The sequence below is a fragment of the Apteryx mantelli genome, chromosome 4 (genome assembly GCF_036417845.1).
Source record: "Apteryx mantelli isolate bAptMan1 chromosome 4, bAptMan1.hap1, whole genome shotgun sequence".
Classification (NCBI taxonomy): Eukaryota; Metazoa; Chordata; class Aves; order Apterygiformes; family Apterygidae; genus Apteryx; species Apteryx mantelli.
In genome coordinates, this window is record NC_089981.1 from 39054385 (window position 1) to 39078802 (window position 24418).

Sequence of the window (24418 nt, forward strand, 5' to 3'; positions counted from 1 at the left end):
GAAAAAGCACCACACAGCATGCTGAATTACAGGGCTAAATAGCTCCCGCTGCCCTGAAGAATCTCTCTGAGCTGTGCAGAACTGAAGCTCTCACAGCTCTACTGCACAATGCGGATGGCAACACCAACAGACGATTGCTGGGATACACAGCTAAGAAGAAGCTCTCATTTTTGGCATGTGTTTGTAGGCAGATTGGCTTTTGAGGAATTCCTTCATCTTTGTCTGTCAGCTTCTACACTCCTAAGCCATGGATGCTGCCACCCAACTCCAAGCAGGGACAGCAGGGTTAATGAATCAAAATTTCATTTAAGCTTTCTTGCACATACCTTCCCCAATGACACAATCCAGTTTTCCTCCTTCTGCTTCATTCAAAAAACACTAAAACCAGAAGGCAAATCAGCTGGTCCCATCATTAACAAGCCTTTGAAACAGGATTACTTGGGTGCTTCATAAAACTGCCATAGCCAAAGGATGTCATGAGAAGGCAGCAAGAAAACTTCTCCCATACAGTGATGGCTAGCAGTTAAAGCAGTTAGAAGAAAGATGTGAAAGCTGACTGTGTTATGATGAAAGCAGGGAAGACACAAAAGAGACAGGAAACCTTGCAGTTACATGGTACACCTCATATTTGTATTCCATTTGGCAAGAACTTTTGCTATTTCACTGTTTGGGGAGGGGGGAAGACAATGCAGTTAATGCAGTAGTAAAAGTTTCTACATTTGTGCTCTGAAGTTTCCCAATCCATGAAGGTAACTGGATCACATTTTTTTCCACCAAATCCAGTTTATAATCTATATATAGTAACAAAATTGCTCATATTTGTTATGCCTCCAGAATTTTAAAAGTAACAGTTAACACTATCATCAGTCACATCATCTTTAAAAAACTGCTAACATCTTACATTTGAAATTAAAAGAAAAAACTATTTCAGGCAACCTAATTTGATAACTTAGTTTCTTATACACAGATTTGGAAAGATTTTTATTTGTATTCTCTCTGGTTTTCCTGGCTGAACTATTCAGTACCTTGTCTTGACAGAATTAATCGATTCCCTCACTTCAAATAAAAATGCAGGTAAAAATAATAATTAGTAAAAGTATTCCAATATCCAGTCTATGGCCTAATGGTAATTTCTGTTATTAAAATGGAATCCATCCATGACAAAACATAATTTCATGCAAAAACTGATTTAAGGCCTATAAATAGTTTTCTTTGAATTTTAACTAGCCCTCTGAAGAATACTTGCAATGCTTTGGAAGTTTTTGCTCTCTAGTGTGCAACAGTGGCCATCCAGCCTAGTCAAGGCAGACCCAAACATTTTCCAAACAAGACTCGATAGTTTTTTTTTCCCTCCAGAAAACACTCAAAACCAACGTCCCAAGGTTGTCAGAACAACTGCTGACCACAAATACAGGGAAGATATAAAACTCCAGAGACATGATGGCACTCGTGCATTATCTCCTTGCAGCTCTGCTGGCGCGCCTGCTCCTTCTCTGTGCCTGCAAGCACAGCCCCAGGCTGCGGCGTTCCCTAGCTCCGGCAACACGCTTCAGCCACTGCAGCGGCTGCTGCACGCTTACCCGATCGGGGGAAGCGGGAGGAAACCTTCCCCTCTCACGTGCTGCCTTGGCCTCCTGAGTTTGCAGCCTGATACGAAGGCCCAGCAACACCCAGCTACTCCTCTGTGTCCAACAACGGCTCCTGCTAGGATAAGAAACTTTACCCTCTCTCCACGTATGCCATTGCAACAATGCCTATCTTCTCCTTCATCACATATCCATCAGATTAAAGGAAAGCAATTAGAAGTAAACTGGTGTTTAAAAAGTTTCATTAATATAGCAAAGGAATCTCTGCAGAGGAATTCTAGTCATAGCAGCATATGACAGCTGCAAAAAACAACATTTTTGCAGAAAAAAATTAATACATCACTTCAGCATTTAAATCAGATAATACATTTGACCTGTTAGTTTCAAATATTATATTTGTATTATATTTAATGATTATTTGTACTGGCAAACAACTGTCACTGCTTTTCTTCATGTTAGTAAGAGTACTATTCATTTTCCTGAAGTATTAATGTATGGATAAACCAACCCCTTATGCAAAGCTGAAATAGGGTTTAATGAACCTCCATTATTCAAGCTACGCATTTTCCTAAAGACGAAAAATGCCATGTACAATGTCTTTTCCTGCATGTGAATAAACCCATTAATATAAATTTCTAAACGGCATATTTCTACTCAGCAATTTTTGTTCTTTAGGAGGGGGAAAGGAGAGAGCGAGGGGAGCACACACTCCCTTCAGGGATGCGAACACCCATCACCTCTGAAAAGGAACTGAACAGATTTGTTAGTATTTTGGTTTCAAAGTTCTTCTTAGTACATAGGCATGACTGCCTTGTAACAAATGTTTATTATAACTCAGTTGCAATCAGTTTACTATATTCTTTCCTTAATTTGAAAGGACACCCTAACAGAAAAAATAATCAAAGCAGTGCATAAATCTGGAAACATCTTACCAAGAACTGCAGTTAGTTTGACATCGTTTGCCTCTTTTAAACACTCCCCCTCCCTGAAGAAGCCCATATTAGGAATTAAATCTACTGCGCATGCAACCAAGACATATTAATTTCCAGTCAGATTTTTAATGCAGGTTCCCTTTCTTAACAGCAATACACAAGCACCAGTAAAATTACCATTTAGATGTACAAAAAGCTGATCTGCAGCCTCAGTCAGTATTTGAAACTCAACTTTGTGTGCTGCTGGAGTTTTAAGAAAGCAAGGCCTTCCACTCCATTTTGTTCAGAGGAAAAAGTATCTGAACAGTGTTTTGCTACATGGTATGCTTGCAGAGGATGAAAAAAGTAGTTTATCTTCATGCTATACCTCATCTGTAAATTCATCATTACAATAAATTATTGCATGTGTCACAGCTAAACAATTTTCTTCCATTCCAGCAACTAGCTAGATTTGGAAACTCAGTGACTAAAAACATTGTTTAGTTTTACTAGCATTATTTTACATAAATTCTAAAATTAGCACATTTTCTCTACATAAGTGCATGTTAAGCAAGCCTACCTTTCAACTGGGTTTCTTAGAATTTCCTATTAATTCTACCCTTTCCTGCCTCCCCTCTCAATTTCCACTTGCACAGCTGGACTGTCATTATTACTCTTCAAAACGGGTCTGTGCTGGGCTTCAGGTTCTCTCTGGAGACCACCCTTCAGTTCTCCTCCTCACTGCTTTGTTTTCCTCGGAAGCTATCGGGAGAAGTCTGCTGCTTCCCGCTTAGGTCTTGGACAACTGCTACTGATGCCAGAACCAGGAACAACCCCAGACATACCCCCGTTACCTCATTTCTCAGTAATTAAGCTGTATGAAAATTTTCAATGTATTTGACAAACTTTCTTGCCCAGCTACAGTCCTGAATGTGTTAACATGAATTTTTGCAAGCTTTGCTGTTGCACTACACAAGCCAAATATCTTAAAGAAAAAAAAAAAAAGCAACAACCCCAGCACATACACATTTCCCATGCTTTCCATGATGAATTAAAAGCAGACACTATAATCCATTCATCTCCAACAGCTTGTCTCAGTAAAGAGAGATTTTTGATCACCACTGAGATGAGGTTCAAGCCCTTAGACTGCATATAGCTTTTGGCTTCCCACTTTCCAAATAACCCATCTAAATGATGATAGGATACTGCCTATTTCAGAAAGGCAGAAAGGTCTTGCTCCCTCCCCATAATGGACCTGAAGTTTCTTGTGAAAAAGACAACAAAAATTTCAAACGCTTTAGAACCAATAAACCCCCAAAGAGGACAGGGCAGGCATCTTGGATATACAAACTACATCTGCCCGCTCGAACTCCATCCTCTCTCCCCAAATTATTCAGCTGGCATAGAGAGGAATTTATGAATCGTAAGACTATGCATAACCTTCAGAACAAGGATTAAGAAGATCACATACTAAAAATAATGGTTACCACATTTTCAATATATTTTTTTAAAATACAGTGTGCTACATCTGCCATCATTGCTTTACACATTTCAGAATTCGTCTCTTACAAAAAAGGTGTTTTTCTTGAAAACCAAAAAAAACCCAAGCTGTAATTAGACAGTCAGGAGAAAAGCGTAAGAGATTCCAGTATGCCACCACAATTTTCTCAAGACGATAGCAACAGCTAACTGAGGTTCTGTGCTTTAAAAAAATCATCTTTCCTACCAGAAGTTGGCTATACATCCAACATATGTGTGTGGGAGAAGAACCTGCTTAAAAATCAAGAATACTCAGCAGAAACTGCAAATAAATAATTGAAGCATAGCCTAATTTCTACTTAGGACATAAGATACCGGTTAGAACAAAAAATCATAAAATTTTATTTTGTTTCTCTTGTCAGCAAGTGTGATTCTTTGAACAGATATAAAAGGCCTGATCTTCTGAAGTACCCAACAACGCAAATGCCTCCCAACTGTGGAAGTGGTGGGCGCATACAGCTCCTGTGGAACGCTGATCTCTGTCCTCACTCATGAAAATAAAATAGTGATAGTCATTATTAATTTCATTTTGTAGGCCTGGCCCATACAAAAAGAATAGTCTGTGATAAAAAAGAATTTAGATATAGAATGACATCTTGAGAAGCTCAGCTTAATCTCCTTCCCTCTTCCCCTCAAAAGCCTAAACCAAAAGCAACAAATGAATAAAACCCCAAAAGGTTTTGTAAACAGAGTGTGATCAAATGGAAAAATTCTTACCTTGAAGCATCAAAGCTGTCATAGGATCCAACTGTGTAGTGTCTAAACAGTTTCTTTGTTCTATCTGTTCGCGTTTCTGCACAAAGAAAAGGGAACTTTTAATAATACTTCATTTAGGAAAAGAAGAATAAATCAAGTGCTGCTTTTTTGCAATTTCAAAGATTTTCTGCTATACATCAGTAAAGGCCAATTTACAGTACTTACAATGAATTAACATCGTCTCAAGTTGTTTTGATGAAAGTTTTGATTTTGCAATTGAGATATGCTTGTATATAGCACACAAGTGAGAAAGGAGAATTTCTTGTAGATGATATATTACATCATTTACAAGCTTTAAAGTCTCACCCACATTCTCAGTGGCAAAACCTTTAAAGTCCAATCTTAGTTGGTCATTTTCTAGCTTGGACTAAGAGACAAAATAAGAGAAGAAAGAAGAAAACCCAGCAACTCATTTCAGAAAGGTTAGGAAAATAGCCAAAAGAATGCAAAACAGCATTTTTTGTTTTAACACATGCACACAAAACTAAAGCTATTTCTATGGTTTTATTAGGCATATAGAGAATAGGATAAGGGGAAAAGTAAGTGCCCACGTTCATTGCCATTTATCAAATCTCACAGGAGATATTGCCATGAAACTTGTACTCCCACTATATGAGCAAAAGCAAGCAATACAACCAACCAGAAATAAAAACACAAATAAATAAAGGAAACCCACTTTTGGGAATCATGTATACCCAAAGGAATAAGATTCAACACATCTGCTAAAAAAGCATTTATAACCTCAAATACATTAAAAATTGATACTTATGCCTTTTCTTAAGAAAACAATCCATCCCATTGAAGGAACCCCCACACCCACTGGTTGCAGCATTAATTTATAGGACCATAAACTTTATATTCAAAAAAAAATCTACTTCCACGATCAGACTCACCAAGAATAATGCTGGTTTAGTATGGATATAACAGGTGAAGCATTTAGTTTAGAACCATATCTGGAGAATGAGACAACAAAGCTAAACATATCTCTTTCTCTTGGATCAGAAAGAAGCTCTCAACACTTACTGCTTTGAATGGATATCTATAAGAGCATCAGGAAATCAAGCACACAGGAAAGATAACGAAACTACTCCAGTATTTGGCTGCTTCAGTTTTCACAGCAGAGAACACAATCTAAAACTACACCAAAAGGCTATCACAAAAAAGTTATAAATTACACTTTTGGGGAAGAAGAAAAAATTGTACAGTAGGTAGGTAATTCAGTCACATTCTTCTTCAGAATAATACACAAACATATACAAGTTTACTTCAAAGAGGAATTCAAATAAAGTAAAACTTTAACAAAAAAGGGAGCGAGAAACCTTTTTTGGTAGCTTTATATATCACAATAATTGTTGTTAAAAAAAAGTATCAATTTTCTGAGCCTCACCCAACTTGGTTTTAGTTATAATAATATTAGGGTACTTTTTTTCCCCCCTCAGACAATGATCTTTAGTATGGCCCCTTTTTATATGGCTTCTTCATTCAAAGGAAGACACAGTAACTAGAGTTTTTGACACACACAAAAGTCTTGCCTAAGTACAAGTTGGTCCTCAAGTGCCATCACATTAAGCTGGCTGAACAGTCATCAAAAATCAAATTGAAATATTTCTGGTTTAGCTTGGGACCATGAAATCCTCATCTGCACGGCTGAGGAATTTTTCGCTGAAGGCCAGACTGGCTCCATGCAAAAGGTTTTTATTAATTCTCCAAGTCAGACATAGCCCTCAAGGTATACTGTCTCTATGTCACGGCTCTTCAGCATGTTAAAAATTACTCTGAGAAAGGATGCAGTGCTGTCAGAAGACCAAGTGCTAGTCTGCAGAGAGACAAAAAAACCACATCAGTGCAGGATGGCTGGCTTTGAAGATGGCTAAGGAGCACTTTGTAGGATAAAGTACTGGGATTCAGGCTTTGGGAAGAAGGTGTGGACAAAATGATTATTTCCTTGCTTCAACTAGCACAGGTCACAGCTGGCTGGCAGAGTAGACAGGTGACTTCCTCATAGCGCTGCACCAAGTTGAAAGACACAAGAAAAGCAGGACTTAAAAAAAAAAAAAAAAAATTGTGTAGACCAGCCAGCCTCCTTCCTACAGGATGGCCAGAGAGAGGGAGAAAATCCCTATTATGATACGAATCCCACTACACAGTTTTGTTCAGGGTTCTTTTGACCCCTTGCCGTTCACCTGCAACCTGTATTTTGTGCCAGAGACACCTCACCTTTACCTCACCTGCTTACTGCAGCAGCTACGTACCTCCCACCTGCCCTTACCCCGTCCCTTTCTGGAACGCCCCATGGAGACCCAGCCCGCACCGACGACCACCAGCACCTACCTAAAGGCAGCCAAAGGCGAGCCAGCCTGCACGCTAGCCGCACGACAACGTGCTGCCTTGCACAGAACCAGAGCCGTAAGCACAGCGAGCAGCAGCGTCACCCAAGGCTGCGCAACAGCCGCGCCAAGAGATCTGGTTTTGAAGTTGCCGCGTGCCTGCGCCTCTAAACGCACTGTGAAGGGTCCAGTGAGTTTTATGGGTCATGCCTTTGTTGCTAAGTTTACAAGCCTGGCTACAAAATCCAATGACCCGTCGCACCCTGGAGTAAAGCGACCTGCCTGAATTGCAGTCTATTCACCACTGAGCAGAATTCTTTTTCACGCCATCCTAAAAAAATCATAGTTTAATATCAAGAGATATAAGCAGAAGCCTCATATAAAAATATAAATCTGGATTCCATTTACAGTTTACTACTGGCCTGCTTTCATAACTCAGCTAAAAATAATTAGAACAAGGTACGATGAAGGATATTTTGTAGATCTTAGAGCCATTGCATGAGCCTTTAAGGAGCCAGATGTTTCTTCTGCAGAAACTGTTTTCTATAGCATGATATTTCAGTGCTATTAATGAATACAAAGTGGGTGGGAAGAAAGGAAAGACACAGTAAGACAGATAGCTTTGTTCAGCTACTTAGTATTGCACAGCCAGCATTTGCTAGCTGCAGTTTGTATCTGCTCCCTGTCTCTCCCACCCCTCCGCCTTCCCCCACTCCTTTGTGCGCAGTCACACAGTCACAGGGGTTATTTGGGAGACCATTAGCCTTACAATCCCTCAACTCAAGGATAAATGGTACGTTTCTCAGGCTGCTGTGTAAGCCCTGTAGTTCTTTAATTAACCTCCTTCCCTAAACCCTGACACAGATTCCAGTCTGTCCTATTATACAGCACAAACACAGACATCCATAAGTAGGGAAGGGTCAGGAATCAGTCACCATAACGAACCCAAATCAAACCATGGGCCACTTAAATGTTCCCTTCTCTAATCTGACTAAAGTATACAAAGAATCTATAGGCAATTGTTTAAAAAATAATTTTTCTGAATTCAAGCCAGAATTACAAAGGAAACAGATCTAATAGTACCAGTTGGTTACTTCCAGTTGGTTACTTCCAGTTTTCAACAGGTTTTTATCTATTGCTATGGCCCTAGGTTTTCTGAAGATCAACACTTCTAATCAGAGTGCTTTGGAGTAAGTTGGGACTGCCTGAGACTACTCAACCTATGATCCTTGCTACAGTCATTACCATTGTGTCAAGCTGAACATCATCAGTTCAAAAGTTATTTCAGGAGGTAGGACAAAATATCAGTGTTTGCAAAAATGGTCACCTCTTTTAAATTGACAGAAAAGAGGAACACTAGTACATCATTTGAGATGTCAAGATTTCTTGCAGACCCAATATATTTCACTAGAGTAGTTCCACTACATTTTCCTCTAATATCTCTAGTTGCCTAGAAGGCTTTCTCTCTACAGGTCTCTATCCACTTCTAGGCTACAACAATAGGACATACCTGGGCACGAAGCTTGAAGCATCAGCAAAAAGGTCACAGCTAACAACTCTGCTCTTGAAGTACTGCACTGCTGTTCACAGAGATCATTTATGCAAAAAAACAAAGCTTTCTCTACAGCTACGGAAACAATCTTCCATAAGAACACAAGATCACCATAAATCTCCCCACTTTCCACTACAAAAAAAATATATCAGTAAAATACCTAAGAGACTTTATCCACATCAATTAGTAAGGCACCTAGGAGCAATTCCAGCACCTCTGTGATGAGAGCCACAGAAGGGCCTGCAAGGAACAAAATAACATGGCAAGTTTTTTCTTGGTCTATCAGCCACTGAAGCCAATAGAGTAGCAGCAGAAATAAGGTATTTGCACTGTGCAATAGTGGTAATACAAATCATACAACCCTAGCTTTGACCCTGTGTTTGTTTTTTTTTATGAGAAATCTGATGTCTGCAGACACCTCAGTAAACAACAGATTAAAACTCCGCGCTAGAATGTAATTTACAGGGTTCAAAGAGGGGTGAACATTTAGAAGATGTGGGAGTAAAACATCTCCTTTTCTTCTTCCACCTTAGGAGGAAGGATGGTTTTCCTCAACTGAAAAATATATATATAGCTTTCCTGTAGCATCACTACATTAGCCTCATAACTGACCACAGGACTCCAACAGCGTCTGCTGACAGCATCATCACAAGCCAAAAATCTCTGGCAGGAAAAGCAAGGAATAAAATCTGGACTCATATCCACAAAGACTGGTAACTCATTCTTGCCTTATTTCAACAGCGACTAGCACCTAAACTACTGCAGGCTTGTTACAACAGACCCCTTATCTGTATTGTATCGTGTTGGTTACTGATATTGTTTGGAAGAATGAAGAACTAGGGGGAAAAACTCCCAGAGCACCCATCTTCCTTCCTCCCGTTCTCGCTCCGGCTCCTTGCCGGGCACCTCGGCAGCTGTGCGGGGCCGCACGCCAGCTGCGGCGCTGTCAGCCTGCGCCCCAGCCCCGCGGGGAGGGCTGCGAGGGACCCACGCGCATGCCGGGAACACGGAAAATAAAAGTGCCGCCACCGAGTTTGCGTGCCATGTTGCAGAGGCGACACAGAGCACTAGACAACTTTTGAATGCCACAGACTGACTGTTAAAGGTGAAGTCAGGTTATACTGCTACTCCAACCAATTTATTGCACTTGTCACACGAGCAGAATTTAAGAAACTATTTCAGGCTGTTCTAAGCCAATCTCCAGGGAGGGGAATAAGTCTGCACACTAAAAAATGTTTTTCCAACACATACACAACAAAAACCATTCAAAAGTTAGAGCCATTCGCAGTCCTTCACTCTGTTGTTCAGCTGGCCACAGTAAATTCAGCAACCTAGCACAATCCCAAAACATGAAGCTTTTCTTTCCTCCCTCTTCCCCACTGATATCTGAGAGATAGTTCATTAATGCAATACATAGGTGCAGCTGTTCTTTACTAGGAGAGGTTCGGGCACAGCAATTGGCACATGCTGATTGGAAGCAATACCCAACAGCGGCAGGAGCCTAAGGCTTTCACTGTGTACCTCCCACAATTCTTGTCAAAAAAATGCTTTCACAGCTATTCATGTTGAAGGTCAGACCGAAAGTTACTCAAAGCTGAGGAAAGCAGTCTAAAATTCTTTGTTAATACCAGGTACACAAATAATATGTAAGGTTAATAGAAATCCACAACCCCTGAGTACTTGTGCTATATACTTATTTTCTGACATGAGCATGCACCTACCTTATGAGCCTTTCCTAAAACTGATCCAATAGAATCACAAAAAAATTTGACTCTACAAAGAATGTGGAAAAGGAGTATAAGGGATTGAAAGTGTCACTAAGCACAGCATTTATGTTTCTACCTTAAGTACATATAGATTCAAAATATCTGCCATACTAAATGAAGCTGAACTATCTCTACTGTAAAGGACGCAACGAGCAAAAAAAGGCAGCAGGTTTGTTAGACAGCAAGACCATGTCTCAAAAGAACTAACTCAGAGTGAATAGTCTTATCCTAAAACCTCATCGTTAGCAGCTGTGTTGATTTTTTTCCATCTGTTAAACATAAGCAGTCCATTGCATCACAAGTCCGTGCTGCGGCAGGATAACAAACACTGTATTGTGTGCTGGTCAAAACTGTGCTATTTTATGTGACCAGATTAATGAAAGACAGATACCATAATTTAAGTACTCACTTGCTTCACAAAGGCCAAAGACTATAAATTGTATCCACAGTGTCACTATGTAATCACAACACAACTAATGCCTTTGTAAATCGCAGATTTACATGATAATGTAGAAGATAGTATGTACATGAAATCTCTCTCATGCCCTCTCTCAACTATATATTACTGTTCCTTCCTTCCTATGTGTTGTAAGCACGACTTCTGTATTTTTACTGATTTAACTCATTACTGATTAAGTATTTTACTTTTCAATAAAAAGTGATTTTCTTGATAACAGACACACTATGAGCTTTGCTCCAGAAAAGAATCAAAGAATCCCTTCTTCTTCATACTACATAGCGTATAAAGTCTCCATAAGCTTTCCAGTAAAACCTCCCTTTTCCCTATTCCCTTTCTCCTCCTTAGAATTGAGATTCATCAAAATTGAGATTTTCCATGATATTTGGTACATTACAATGAGAAGATTTTTCAGGCCCTCAACAAAATTAATGTCTCTTTTTCCTTTGAGTAGGCATTTGAGACACAGAAAACACAAGTTCATGGATCCTTCTCCCAATCAAGCAGAGTGGATTCTAACCATCTGTACAAAATGTTAAAATGTGACCAAGAAAGGTAGACTGAATTTGACTCTAAATATTTGATATGATCCTTCTTATTTAAGAAGAAGTTGCTGCATTGAAGGGATCAGAGCATTAATGACAAAACATAGGAGGGACTAAACTCTGGACCAGGATTTCCATCTCTCTTGAGTATCAGTATGTACAATTTTGGAGCTGGAATGAATAAGGAAGTCAAAGGAACTATAAGCAATTCATGCAAATACAGCCTGCCCCTGTTTAAGGGGTATTAAAACTCTTAAGACTGAAATCTGCAGTTATGTACCACTCAAGAATTCAGAAGAAACTAGGATTACCTTTTTCAAGTCTTTGAAAATTTGTAGTAGTAGCATTGTTGCTTTACTGGAACAGATAAACTATGATTATCAAGAAAAGAGAAATAACTTACACAGGCATTATAAATTGTAACCTCATGAAAAACTTTAATTCAGAATTTGGGAATACACTTTTTTAACTTGTATATGATTTTTTAAATTCCCAGGGTTCAGTTCATGTGGCTCTCTTGGACAATTTTTCTTCAGACTGAAACTGAGAAATATCAAATCTTACATGGTATTTGAATTTTTTTAGATTTGAGAATAGGCATAAAAATGTCTCAAGGGCAACTCCTTGACTGAAATAGCAATTCCTTGGTTGTCCTGCCCCGTGGCTTTTTCTTTCCTATTAAAAAAAAAAGGAAGCAAAGTCTGATGTTGATTCCCTCCTGCATCCTTAGAAAAAGATTAGCTGGAATAGAGTGAATTAGCTTATTCACAAAGGATGCTGAAATGGCTGATCAACGTAGCGAATCAGCAAGTTTGTTTGCAAGAGAAACCTTAATAACTGAAATATGCAAGTTAGATCTATTGGAGAGGGAGTTACGGAAGAACAGCGGTTTCCCATATCATTAGTTCTCCCTATAATTACATGAGAAAGCTCACTTACATAGAAAAAACATCAAGCAGTTGCTGAAGCATTTACTTCTTATTCTCTAACACTGAATAATGCTTACAGAGCTTAATATGGGGAATCAGTATTCTTGTAATGAGGTTAAACTGCATATACAGTTCTATTGCTGAAGTATAAATCTGACTGGAAAGAAAACTTCATCTGCCTGTATTTACTTCTTATGAAGAAGCAAAGTCATACGTACATCAAAACTGAGACAAATCGCTAATGTAGACTTTATTTCAGAACTAGGTCTTTCCTTTATTAGATACTAATCTGTTTGCAAAACAGAGGCACATTAGACAGAGCTTACTCTTGCATGGCTCTTCCTTCATTTTGCACAATATTTCCAAAAAGCGGCCATGATCACTTGATCTTCCTCTAAGAAGCATCTCCTGTTGGGTTGCTACAGGACCTCATTCCCTCTGCCCCTCATTTCCGACACATCTGCAGCAGCATAGTTAATCAGTCTAATGCAGATGCTGAAAGACAGCCTTGCACCCATGGTCCCCACTGAAATGGCAGATTAAATTACTCAATGCCTGGCAGAGACACAGACATAGGCCTGGGTGATGTCATCAGAGAGAACTAATTGGGAGAGGAAATATTTTTTTCTTCCTTTGCCCCAAGATTTATTAGGCTTTTCAGGCTTTGTTGCTTGTAAAGAGATGGATGTTGACCTGGGCTGGTAACAGACCTCTGAGATTCCAGCGATCAAGCGTGGAGTTGATTCATCTGTGTAGGTTTAGATCATTGCTGAAACAAAATCAGGCCCAAAAGGAAGCAACTTAAATGCGTTTTGCTTAATCCTTTTATTGTGGATAGCCAATACGTACTCTCTACTTTATCCAAAACCATTCTCATAGTCTATGCCAAACGGCACCTGAGCACATAATAAAGGCATCTTATTTTTCCAACTTACATAGAACAAAGAAATCTCAATTTATTGCTTGCTGGCAATATCATCTGCTGCAAATATTACTTATTCTGAAGATAAGGATACTTTGTTTAACTTCAAAGTTCAGGTGGTGTGATGCTGCAGTTCCTTGGAACTGATTTATGGTACAAAAGTTTGTAATTACAACACTACTTCATATTTTCATTCCTTCCTGCAAATGATCTTGTGAGTGACGTTAGCGATCTCACTAACAGCCACATAATCCAAGATGATGGCTTATAACAAAGGGCAGGAGTCAAGATAAACTTGGTTTAACAGCTTGATCAGGCCTCAAGTATAATTTTTAAAATCTATTCGTGGGATTTTATTCTTTGCGCTCAATGGAGGCAAATTTTGCAGCCCCAATCTTGCAATGCTTATGCATGTGCTTAGCCTTATGCAAACACTAACTTCCCAAATTTCAGTAAATTTCATTCATTTTAAGTTAAGAATACATGTCTATGAGCACTAAGGGCCATTTGAAGTCCTGATTCAGCATACTGAAAACAGAGACAACATGTTTACACATTTACAAGAAGTCAAGCCTTTGCAGGATTCATTGTTGATATGTTAACACAAAATTCAGCCTATGTTTCTCCTCACCGCCTCAAAAAAAAAAGAAAAATCCAAGTAACATTCTAAAACTTGACACCACCTCTCATTAATTAAATGTTGTTTTTCTAATGATTACCACACTACCCTTTAAACAGGTTGCAGATTTTGTTTGCTTTTGTTAAGGAGAAGTAGTTCTGTGGCTTCAAGCCAACGCAGAGCCACATGAAATCGGATCAGTATAGCCAACCATTAAAAAGGTGCCAGACGCAGCTCTGTGGAACATTTCCTGCAAACACTGCAGAAGTTAGAGTAAGTGCCATCTTCCCTAGGCCAGATAGGCTCAGATGTCATAGAACAACAACAACAAAAAAAACCCCAAAGAAACGAAACAATAAAATAAAACATCAGAATAGCCTTCTAATTCTGGTCAGTTATAATTATTGCAGTGTCAGCCTTGGTATTTATTTTCTGATGAGGAATGACACTAAAGAAAAACCATTTTAGCAATCTGTTTTCAAGTGGCTATAAATCTGCCACAAGAACCTGAAGTGTATTCTGGCAGGAATAGCAATCATTTCTAATATTATTACAGCTTTTCCACTAAAGAGTAGCAGATAACAATTTTCAGTGATTTTGCTCAATATCAGAGAAACTCCTCGATAAGTTTGTGAAGGAACTCTGCATTTGCTTGTGTGGTAGAAGTTGTGTTCTGGTCTACAGAACACAGATTATTCCTTTCTGATACCTATCTACAATCACGCAAACAAAAACAGCCAACTGCTTTGAAGAAGGTCATTCTGCAACCTAAGGAGGAAAGACCAGACTGAGAACTATCTTGGGCCGTATTAGGAAGAACAGGCCCTGAAAAGCCATTCTTCAATTTCAAAAATCATTAATTTTCACATAGAGCAACTTTCAACAAGCGTTATTATGGACTTTTATTGTTAACGGTGATACAAGCGTTTTCCCTCAATTTCCTCCCTTACGGAAGCCTCACTCAAGTCTAAATCTTTGCCAGCTACATTCAAGATCAATGATCTGCCAAATCCTCACACTTCAATAATAGATAAAATTTGGAATACATCAGAAGCAGTCATCTGCTGTGCATAGGGGACACACGAGAAGTTCAAGGTCCCTCCCAACCTTTTTCCCCACAGCACTCCCTGGCATACACAGTACTTTCAGTCCTGCCTTTTTTCCAGGTTTGCAGTAACTCAAATTCTGCGCAGTTCTACTACTCTTGCCACTGAACTGGCCTCAGGCCGCACGGAGAGGCCAGCAGGGATGTCTGCGGAGCATTTTTCGTACTTTCCACCAGATCAGCCGTCTGGTGAACTCATTTGCCTGGTGCTGAGGCTTACTGATTTCCTCTTCCCGTACAGAGGGGCACAAAAGTCAACGAGATGGAGTGCTTTGTTTTCTTTCCTCCTCCGACCCACTTGAAACATACTGGACTTCAGTAAAATGGTCTCAAAATACAACTTTCTCATTCTGTCCTGCATAAACAGATTGCGTTTTTTCTTATCCTCCTTCCCAAACCTTGCCAAAATTAGTCACCCTAACATCATAAAAAAATAGCATAGATGTTAAAATAGACTGCTAGGTATTTAAAAGATTAAAAAACAAGTATGACTTTAAAGAACAAGACAACACTAAATAAAAGTAGAAGCCAAAGTTTTAAACCTTTGCTCAGTATCTTTTTCTTTCTCTACTTTAATTGTGCCCATGTGCTTTCCAGTCTGAATTCCACTGTTGATAAAGCATACTACTAACAAAAACCAAGAGACACACAGACGAATACTCTGCAACTTCTCCTGTAAGTGCCTCAGAATAACTTCTAATTTAATACTATGATCTTAGTCAGGGTGAACAAATAGCTCGGATGAACAGAGGCAAATGTTGCTAAGCAATGTGGTACAGTAGTTTACCCAGGATGGGGAGGAGGAGAAGAGGGAGGACCACGGAGAAGCAGAGACGTGCACGGATCTCTGCTCACCAGGAACAACTCTTTCCTTGCCCGGCTACTCAACTTGTATGAAATACAAAGGTATAAAAACAATAAATTACATAGGAACACCACACTGCTTTTAAGGAAAATAGAACACAAAACATTATCTACTGAACTTGTGATGCTTTATCAGAATATACAGATACAGTTACAATAAAATACCTCAGTATAGAGGTTTCAGAGTGAGGCCACAGGGTAATTAATTTGCAAAAAGGGAACGACTACCACATCCAAAATTGAAACTTGACCATTGGTTTGCAAGCCTAGAGTTACCGACTTAGAAAAGCTATACTGGTATTCAAAATAGTTAGGACAACTGGAGTTTGAAATCAGCAAAATCGGAAAATACTTCTACAGTTTAAAAAGGCTAGAGGGTACTTGTCCTTACAGCAGTGTGAAAACAGATAACAGTAATTACATTACAAGAATGCATTCTAACTCCTGCGATCTGTCATAACCTTCAACATTGCAAAGTTAGAAACTTTCTGTGCATCTCTGCTGAGAATAAATTTAAGCTTTTAGAGTATTCTTAAGAAAGCACCAAAAATTAGATTACTACAGAGATGCTGCAGGGTAGGCACTGCATGTAAAGATTGTACCAGATATTGACAAAAACAGTATAGCACAGTATAAAGTTTTAAAACAGGACCCCTATTTTCCAAGCACTTTACTGACTGAGGTCACTATCTCCTTATACGAATCCTCTCTATTTCCCCCCACTTCAAAAAGCAATCAGTCAGTACGCAATCAAACTTCATTAAAGTTACAGACAATACCTCCAAAGTGAGCTCTCTTCTTGGATCTTGACTTTTCAGCTATAGCTGCTAGCCTTCTTATTTGAGTTTTGTGTGCTTCTGCATCTTCATGAAGAAAAACACCCCAGGCATTTAATCTCAAAATGTACTATTTTAACTACATAAAAAGTTAAGCCCTTTCAAGAAAAGTAGGATTTGAGAAGTGTTCTAAATTTTTATACAAAACGCTGCTGAAAACAATTCTTACTTTTTAGGAGTACAGCAACAATAAAAATCCCAAATCAAGATGACCACAAACAAGAAGTCTTATTTTACACAAGTTAGAGACTCAAAGCCCACATCCTTTCAATTCCACACTGTAGCAAGAGATTTTTTTTCCCCTGATGTAGGTTTCCATGGAAATGCATCAGTCACTAATCTAAATAAGTGCGGGTGAAGGACGCCTGAAAACCTAGAGCAATTACGCATGCCATTAGAGGAAAAGAATATGATTCAACCAGCTATTAGAAATGTGGCACAGCTATCACTTCTATGTATTGTTGTAGTGTTCTAAAAACAAAACTGCTTCTCTGTGTTTTTAAACCCACTCTTTTATTGCCTAAAAGAGGGGGGAAAAAAGAAAAAAATTACAAATACCTCTCACGTAACAAGCACACAATGAAGTCAGACCACATTAGTTGCAAAACACAAATGGAATGAAATAACGCACATTTGTTTTGCCATGCAAAACCATTGTGCATGAATACTTGTCTTTCCATTAGCGGTCAAAGATACTTTACTTCAGTTATTCTGATAAGCGATATGAAATTGAATATTCTGATAGCCAATATGAAAGTGAATATTTTGATCTGCATTAAAGAGCTAATGATTAAAAAGAAAAAGTAAATATAAAATCCGATTAGCGCATTACCAAACATCTGGTAGCAACCAGAGCACACGTCAGCCACAGGTGTGTCTGTATTTACAAGGATAACTGCAATTCAGTGCCCATATTAACTTGGTGTAACACGTAACAGAATGGGCACACGTTCTCCTCTCTGCACCCAAGCTCTTACAGCTCTATTCTGCTGCACAGACTCATCTCCCGAGACCCCCTTGTGAAGCCTCACCTCTCACATGCCACGTACTTCTCAGTCGCTTCACGTAGCAGCCACACCAGCAGTTTCGTATATAGGTCGGCTAGTTTTCTTGTCCTTCTGCCTGCTTTACACTCAACCCATTATTACCTCTCATCTCACAGGAAACATTTTTTAGAGATCTGGAGCAGGGACTGTGTTGCTGCATACGAACAAATGTTTTGCCATAAGGACAGAGCATCTAATCAGCTTTCTGGACTATCTGAATTGTATTGCTACCCAGTCATTCTTCGCTTCCCTCACCCTTGGAGGGCAGTGCTATCATAGTACTGCTTCGGAAACACTGAGCAACCTTGACAAGATCCAGTTTTAGGATCTTAATGACAATTTTGTCAAGTTCTCTGTGTCAGTATCAAGTTTTACAGAAAATGTCTTCCAAATTGTTATAACTATATGTAAGAAAGAGGCTAACTGCTGCAGCTTCCCAATTCTGGAGCAGATTTGAGATGCAGCATCTATACTACCTGTATGCATGCCAGCAATGTGCTACTTGTAGCCCCCTTGACAATCTACTTGCAAGGGGTGAGATTTTGGCCATTAGACATCGCAGTTAGGACGTGAGCAGTAGCATCTGAGCAGGAGGAAGCATGCTTACTGAGGAAAAGACATCTTACATTCTGCATTTCTTCTAAATCTCTGTTCTGTGCAAGTACTATTTCCCAACCACAGTTAAGCACTCTCCATCTCCCCCAAGTACTGGGAAGGCCTAGTGAAGCAAGCAAAGGTGGCGGAGAACCAGTCTTCCCTACGTGCCCAGGGCTCTCCTCGCCGACGTGCAGGCACTGCCGGGAATAAACACTCATGAGCTAAACTGCAATTCATGGCACACAACAGCTAGAACAAGGGAACGGAAAGACAGCTTAGACTAAAGCTGACAGAGACAGGAGCACAAAACAAGACAAGAAAAGCAGCAACAGAAGAAGCTAAGGAGGAGAAGAATGGGACTACAAGGAGCAAAGGGTGATAAACAGAAGAGACATGTTTGTGCCTGGCCAGCAGAGTGGATCCCACCCAGGGCTCAGGCTGGCTCTCAGCACTCCTTCATGCACAGGGGGACACTGCGCAGCTCCTAATCAACGGCCAACAAAATACACAAAAACAATGCATCTTAGGTTTAAAATTCAGTCAGCAGTTCAGACAGTCTCTGGTTCTCCTCCAGGCTATGCCACGAGCATTCACGTTTTAATTGAAATTCCTGTTTTTTCCACAGATTCACTATCTCATTCAGGCAGTTAGGGGAAGCCTGGAAATCAGAATACGTAAGACCTACAGATCTTGCACCAATGGCAAGCTTCATGATTGCAGAATAGGCAAGACCAATGGATTCAAACAATAAACTCAAGTCATTTTACATCTCTATCCTGCATGTCCCTGCCATTTCATTACCTATGTAACACAAATACTAGCTCTATGCAAAAGCTATGTACGCCAGCCTGAAATTATAGGAGACTACTGTTCAAACTGTGTATTCAAAGTGATGTGGTGCTTTAAAACATGATTATTAAATGTGAATATTAATGAATATTTGACTAATAAAGAGTAGGAGACCAGAGGATATCCAAACACTGCAGTTAAAGATAAATAACAAATTGAACTCCTGGTGCTGCCAGTGACAGGAGCTGGAGTTTGCAGGTAACCCACAGTTGAAGACAGACTGCAAGATACACTGTTACCACTATCCTACTAGCTAAGAAGCTGGTGAAGCGTACAGAAAGGGGAGTGCTTGACTTGGACTTGGGTTGCTGTGCAGGTCAAACTTGTGGTATTTGCAAAAACCAGCAATAAAACTGGCTCTTGGGTTAAAAGACCAGCCCTGCACTAGCTAAGAGAAGGTTCCTGGAAGGCCAGAGCGAGCAATGGAAAAGACACAACGTGGGGAAGGAGCATCTTATTTTTGTTAGTTGCTTCTATTTCAGTATTTCCAGAGTTAGTTAGTTATTCCTTGTTCAAGACAGACCTTTAAAAAGGTGCAGTTAAGACATTAAAACAAGGAATTGGAAAAGGGGCAGATAATTTGTCTTTGCTGCTTCTGGTTTCATTATCGCAGCAATAGTGAGTGTGACTTTTATAAAGAGAGGGGTTATAGAGATGCATGGAAAAATTACATCAAGCAGTTTATGTGCTAGGTTAACAGAACTGAATGCATTGTCTGGATATATAGTGAAAAACAGTTCTAATGCTGATGGGCTGAGGCTGCATGTATACTCCTGGAAAAGAAATGTACAGCTATATAAAGAACTACCATGAAATATTTTTCCTAATCAATGTATTTAATCATTTTTCCTCAGAGTATATTTATTATTAATGATTTTCCCTTGCTGGCTCCATTGCCTAAGAATATATATATATTTTTAAATCTGCCAATAAAAAACACTAATCATACTGCATTTATTATTTCATTGCTCAAAGGAACAGCAGGAAATATATTTTAATTATGAAATCTAAAAACAAGATAAAAGAATGTAGTTCTTCATTGCATAGAGGACACTTTCACATTTGCTTTTTCTCCTACAGTTTAATTTTCAAACTGAAGAGTAAAGTTTATAAAGATTTCACTAGTAAACCCATATATAATATAGTTATTGTTCGGTTTGCAAATTCAGTGTTTTTTCAGAAAATTTGACATTGGTTTTCTGAACTGAAATATGGGCCTCAAGATTCCTTTATATGCAAACACACTTAAAATTTGCATAATGAGAAGATTTACATGATGAGAAAATGGTCGTTCTATTGTGTCCAAAAAGAACAGAACACAACTCTCCTCCGTACTCTGTATGATTGCCAGACAAAGAAATAATGTTTTTATTGGTACAAACTTCACAATTTCAATTAAAAAAAAGGAAAAAATACATGTATATGTTAAGAACTCTAAAAGATCAAATCAGCTTAAACATATATTATCCTTTAAGTAGGTTTTCAGTTTTAATTGTCATTCACACTTAAATGCCTTTTCTTCATGTGCTGAAGTCTTCAAGAAAAGCAGCAGAAAGCAGGTCTTCCTTTTCAAATCTGACATTGTTATCTACAACTCATGCTAGACCCTTTCAAGTTTTATTTTCTAATGTTTAGTCCAAAGTAAATTAAGATTTTTTTTTTAAGTGACAGTAAATCACATTTCAAAACAAACATTTTAGATCTCTATGATGACAAAAGGCATATCCTTTAAAGGTTTTATTTATAAGAGTCTTTGAAACCCTTAGTAAACACAATGCCATGAACAGATCACTAGAAAATTGCGTGGCTTTAAACTGTATACTGATTAAATTTGATAGCGATTTGTCCACTTAGTGATCATAATCCAGTTTCACTCAAATGAAGAATAAAGCAAACAGTGTATTACTGTATACAGATTTGGACTGATACTCAAATGTGCAATTATAAGAATACATATTACAAAAAATAAAAATCCTTTACCTCTAATAATGTCACTCAGATGATACTGTTTGCATTTAATTGAAGATCATCACTGAACTGATCACCATGAACAGTAAAAGCCATGATTATTAGCATGATCAGCAATCGTGAAGTCACTGTGACTATCCAAATCTTCAGGGTACTTCTCAGCACAGCCCTGCAATCTACAGAATTCGGTAACTGAGGGGCAGGGAGTGTAAATAGACTGCCCAAGACTACAGTGAAAGGCACAGGCAAGGCAACAAATCTGTTTTAAAGTAGTTGAAAAGGCATTTGAGATTTAACAAGTCTAATGATACAAATGTACAATCTCTAAAAATTTAGAAATGTCAATACATATTTTTCAAAGATATCTGAAGGTTAAAAAGCAGGAATGGCAAGAAATTGTTAACAGTTCCAGATGTTTTTTAAGTCCAAGTCTAAATAACTATTTCTTGGAAGCAAGTAGCAACATGGAAAGGAATTCTCTTAAGACTGATACACTCTGGAAACACCATTATGCCCCATGCTTAAAGCCTATGAACTAATAAGAAAAAACCAATTATGTTGCATCTTCATAATGAGTTATGAGATTTGTACAATATTGTAACTAAGGACATCAAACACTCTGGGTATATTAGTCACGTGAAAAAAACCCAAACTTCAGGAGGCTGACAAGGAGGGGTAGAGACAGGAGGAAACGGGAATTCAAAGGGATCGCACGCAGCCCTGCCGCCAAGGCGCAGAGCAGCGGGCTGTGCTGGCCGCTCGCCCTGCCGGGCACCTGCCGCTCCGTTCTGCAACACGCGGGAAAGACAAGAGTTGCTCCCCTGCAAAAGGGGGGGAAAGAAAGCTGGACAGGTGAATCTAAAGGCTATCAACCCATCATGATTTATGAGGGCTTCTACCATCAGAATGCATTCCCCTCCCACCCCCACCTTCCAGAAAAGTACTTTAAAAGGCATGACCTGGCAAACCTCCCAAAACCACTTTAAAACATGTAATGCTTACTGAAAATGTAGCCTTGACCTAATCAAAACTATTATATTGTGGATTTTGTTTTGTAGTGGTGTCTCAAACACAGGATGCACTTAATCGAGATACGTACTTCATAGGTTTATTCCATTCTAAAAATGTAATTGAGTGTATTAAGCCAACCTGAATTAGCCATCTCTCTATACCTCATAACCATGTTCTCTCTTCTCACCATTCTCTCTCGTGCCCATCTCTTTCTTGCATATAAATTGCATCTCAGCATACTCAAAATTAATTCTCAGAGAGACCATGCAAACCTAATCCTCAAAATAAATAATCCCCCCCCAAAAAAATTCCTGCTTCATTCTATTTACGTAATCCAGCACACAGATAACACAAGAATTATTCACATAACAGCAATAAAGATTTGCAGAGCTCGAGGAGCTCTTTTGACACTCAGAACGACCTGAATGGTTGAACAAGCATGCTTTAATACAGCATTGTCTAACTACCCTTCACGGGAGTTCTAGGGCACTACCAGTCTTTGCCCTATATATAACATCCCAATCATTTCAGGAGAGAAAGGCCATGCTTTTAAAACTACTTTTAAATACGCTTCTTCCCACCACATAACCTGAAGCTGACAACTTGTCTCTTCAGTAAGATCATGACATCGCAATCATAAAATAATATTGTTTGTAAGAAAAAGTCTCATCTAGCAAAGGGTAACAGGAATGAGATGGCTAGAGGTAGACTTGCTATTCACAGTAAATTATTTATAATTAAATTCAGTTCTGTTAAATTTAAATGCATTTTGTTACCAGAAATGGATGGAGAATGCTGAGACTGTAACCCAGGTTATTAATAAGAGGCCATGTGCTTCCACAGATGCTCAGACCTCTGCAGATGCTTGTGAAACCCACCACAGACTCAGGGGGATTTGTTTAAATCTGAAGTTCTTACTCGACTTGCAATCACAAAATCGATAGAGAGATGTTAAATATTGATGGCACTAACACAACTCCACTGAGATGTTTTCAGGACTGATCAGCAGGGGTTTCCTCTCAGGCCTACTGCAGTAATAACATTTCTTGTTCAAAGCTTTTTAATCAAAGAAAAGTCATAAACTGAAACGCTAGCTATGTGTAACTATCTCCAATCCTGTTTGTAGACACAAAACACTCAAAATAGGTAGCAATGAAAACAACCTCCCTTCAACTCAGAGATATTCTTAGCAGAGCAATTAATTTATGTTTTCACATTAGCAATGTTTATTTTACTAAACTATGCCTCAGAGAGCTGACTTTTTTTCCCCCAGATGTACTGAAAGTCATCTGTTTTATTCTTAAAGTAATAGGACACATACATTTTGGATAGCATACATTTTGCTTGAAGATAAAGCAAAGCAGAAAGGTTATTACTTAGCCAAAAAGGATTTTTCAAACTACAAAAAGTAGTTTCCTGAAAACATAATGAGCGATCTCAGGAAATGGACTTCTTCAGCCAGGCAGGTAGGGGAGCAGAAATCAGCAGGAAGAGAGCAAAGAGCTCACCAGCTTTGTGGAAAACACGTATTATAGAGAGGAGAAAGATCCTGCAGATTTTATGAATCACTTAAATATGCATTTACTATGGATATTTGGAATATGCTGGAATATGGGGGTGACTCAGAAGGCCAAAGTTTTCTCCTGTTTTACTTCCATTCTACTTTAAGACGTACACTAACAGATTATTCTCTTTCCATCTGTTATTATAGGTAATAAAAGACACCCCAGACTAAACTCTGCTCAAGACTTTTTTTGGTTGAGTACTACCCTTGGGTATACTAAGAACACTTGACACACCATTTGAAACCATATATTGGCTAGGTGCTACAAGATGAAACTTAAGTATTGTATAGGTAGATCAAGGAAGACTAAATATGATTTTTTTAGTTTTAAATACTGTGTATAATATTCATAGTAGCTTTCAGGATTTTGGGTTTGTTTTGCTGTCAATATGTAACAGTAAATCAACTCACAAATGAGAATAATTTCTGACCAGGAATTCAGGAGACAATTCAAATTCCTCCTCACGTTGATAATACCTAAACTTTAGTGTCATTGATGGAAAATGCTGCTCTCATTTCCCTCTGAGGATCCATCCTTGCTTAAATGAACACGAGTTTACTACTCTTTATATTCCTCGTACTGTTGAGGTGAGACTATTACTCAAATAACATGCATTTGCATTCTTGCAAATTTTGAATGTATGTTCAAATCTTCATTTATTCAGTCAT

At 38.8% G+C, this 24418-nt stretch overlaps 1 protein-coding gene across 1 annotated transcript in view; it reads right to left on the reverse strand.

Moving 5' to 3' along the window:
• The window catches only part of SHANK2 (SH3 and multiple ankyrin repeat domains 2), a 328166-nt gene that overhangs the window by 147214 nt on the left and 156534 nt on the right, over window positions 1-24418 (reverse strand). Inside the window, exon 14 of the mRNA XM_067296273.1 lies at window positions 4754-4829. Within this exon, the coding sequence (XP_067152374.1) occupies window positions 4754-4829 (76 nt within the window). The remainder of the gene's footprint in view (window positions 1-4753; window positions 4830-24418) is intronic.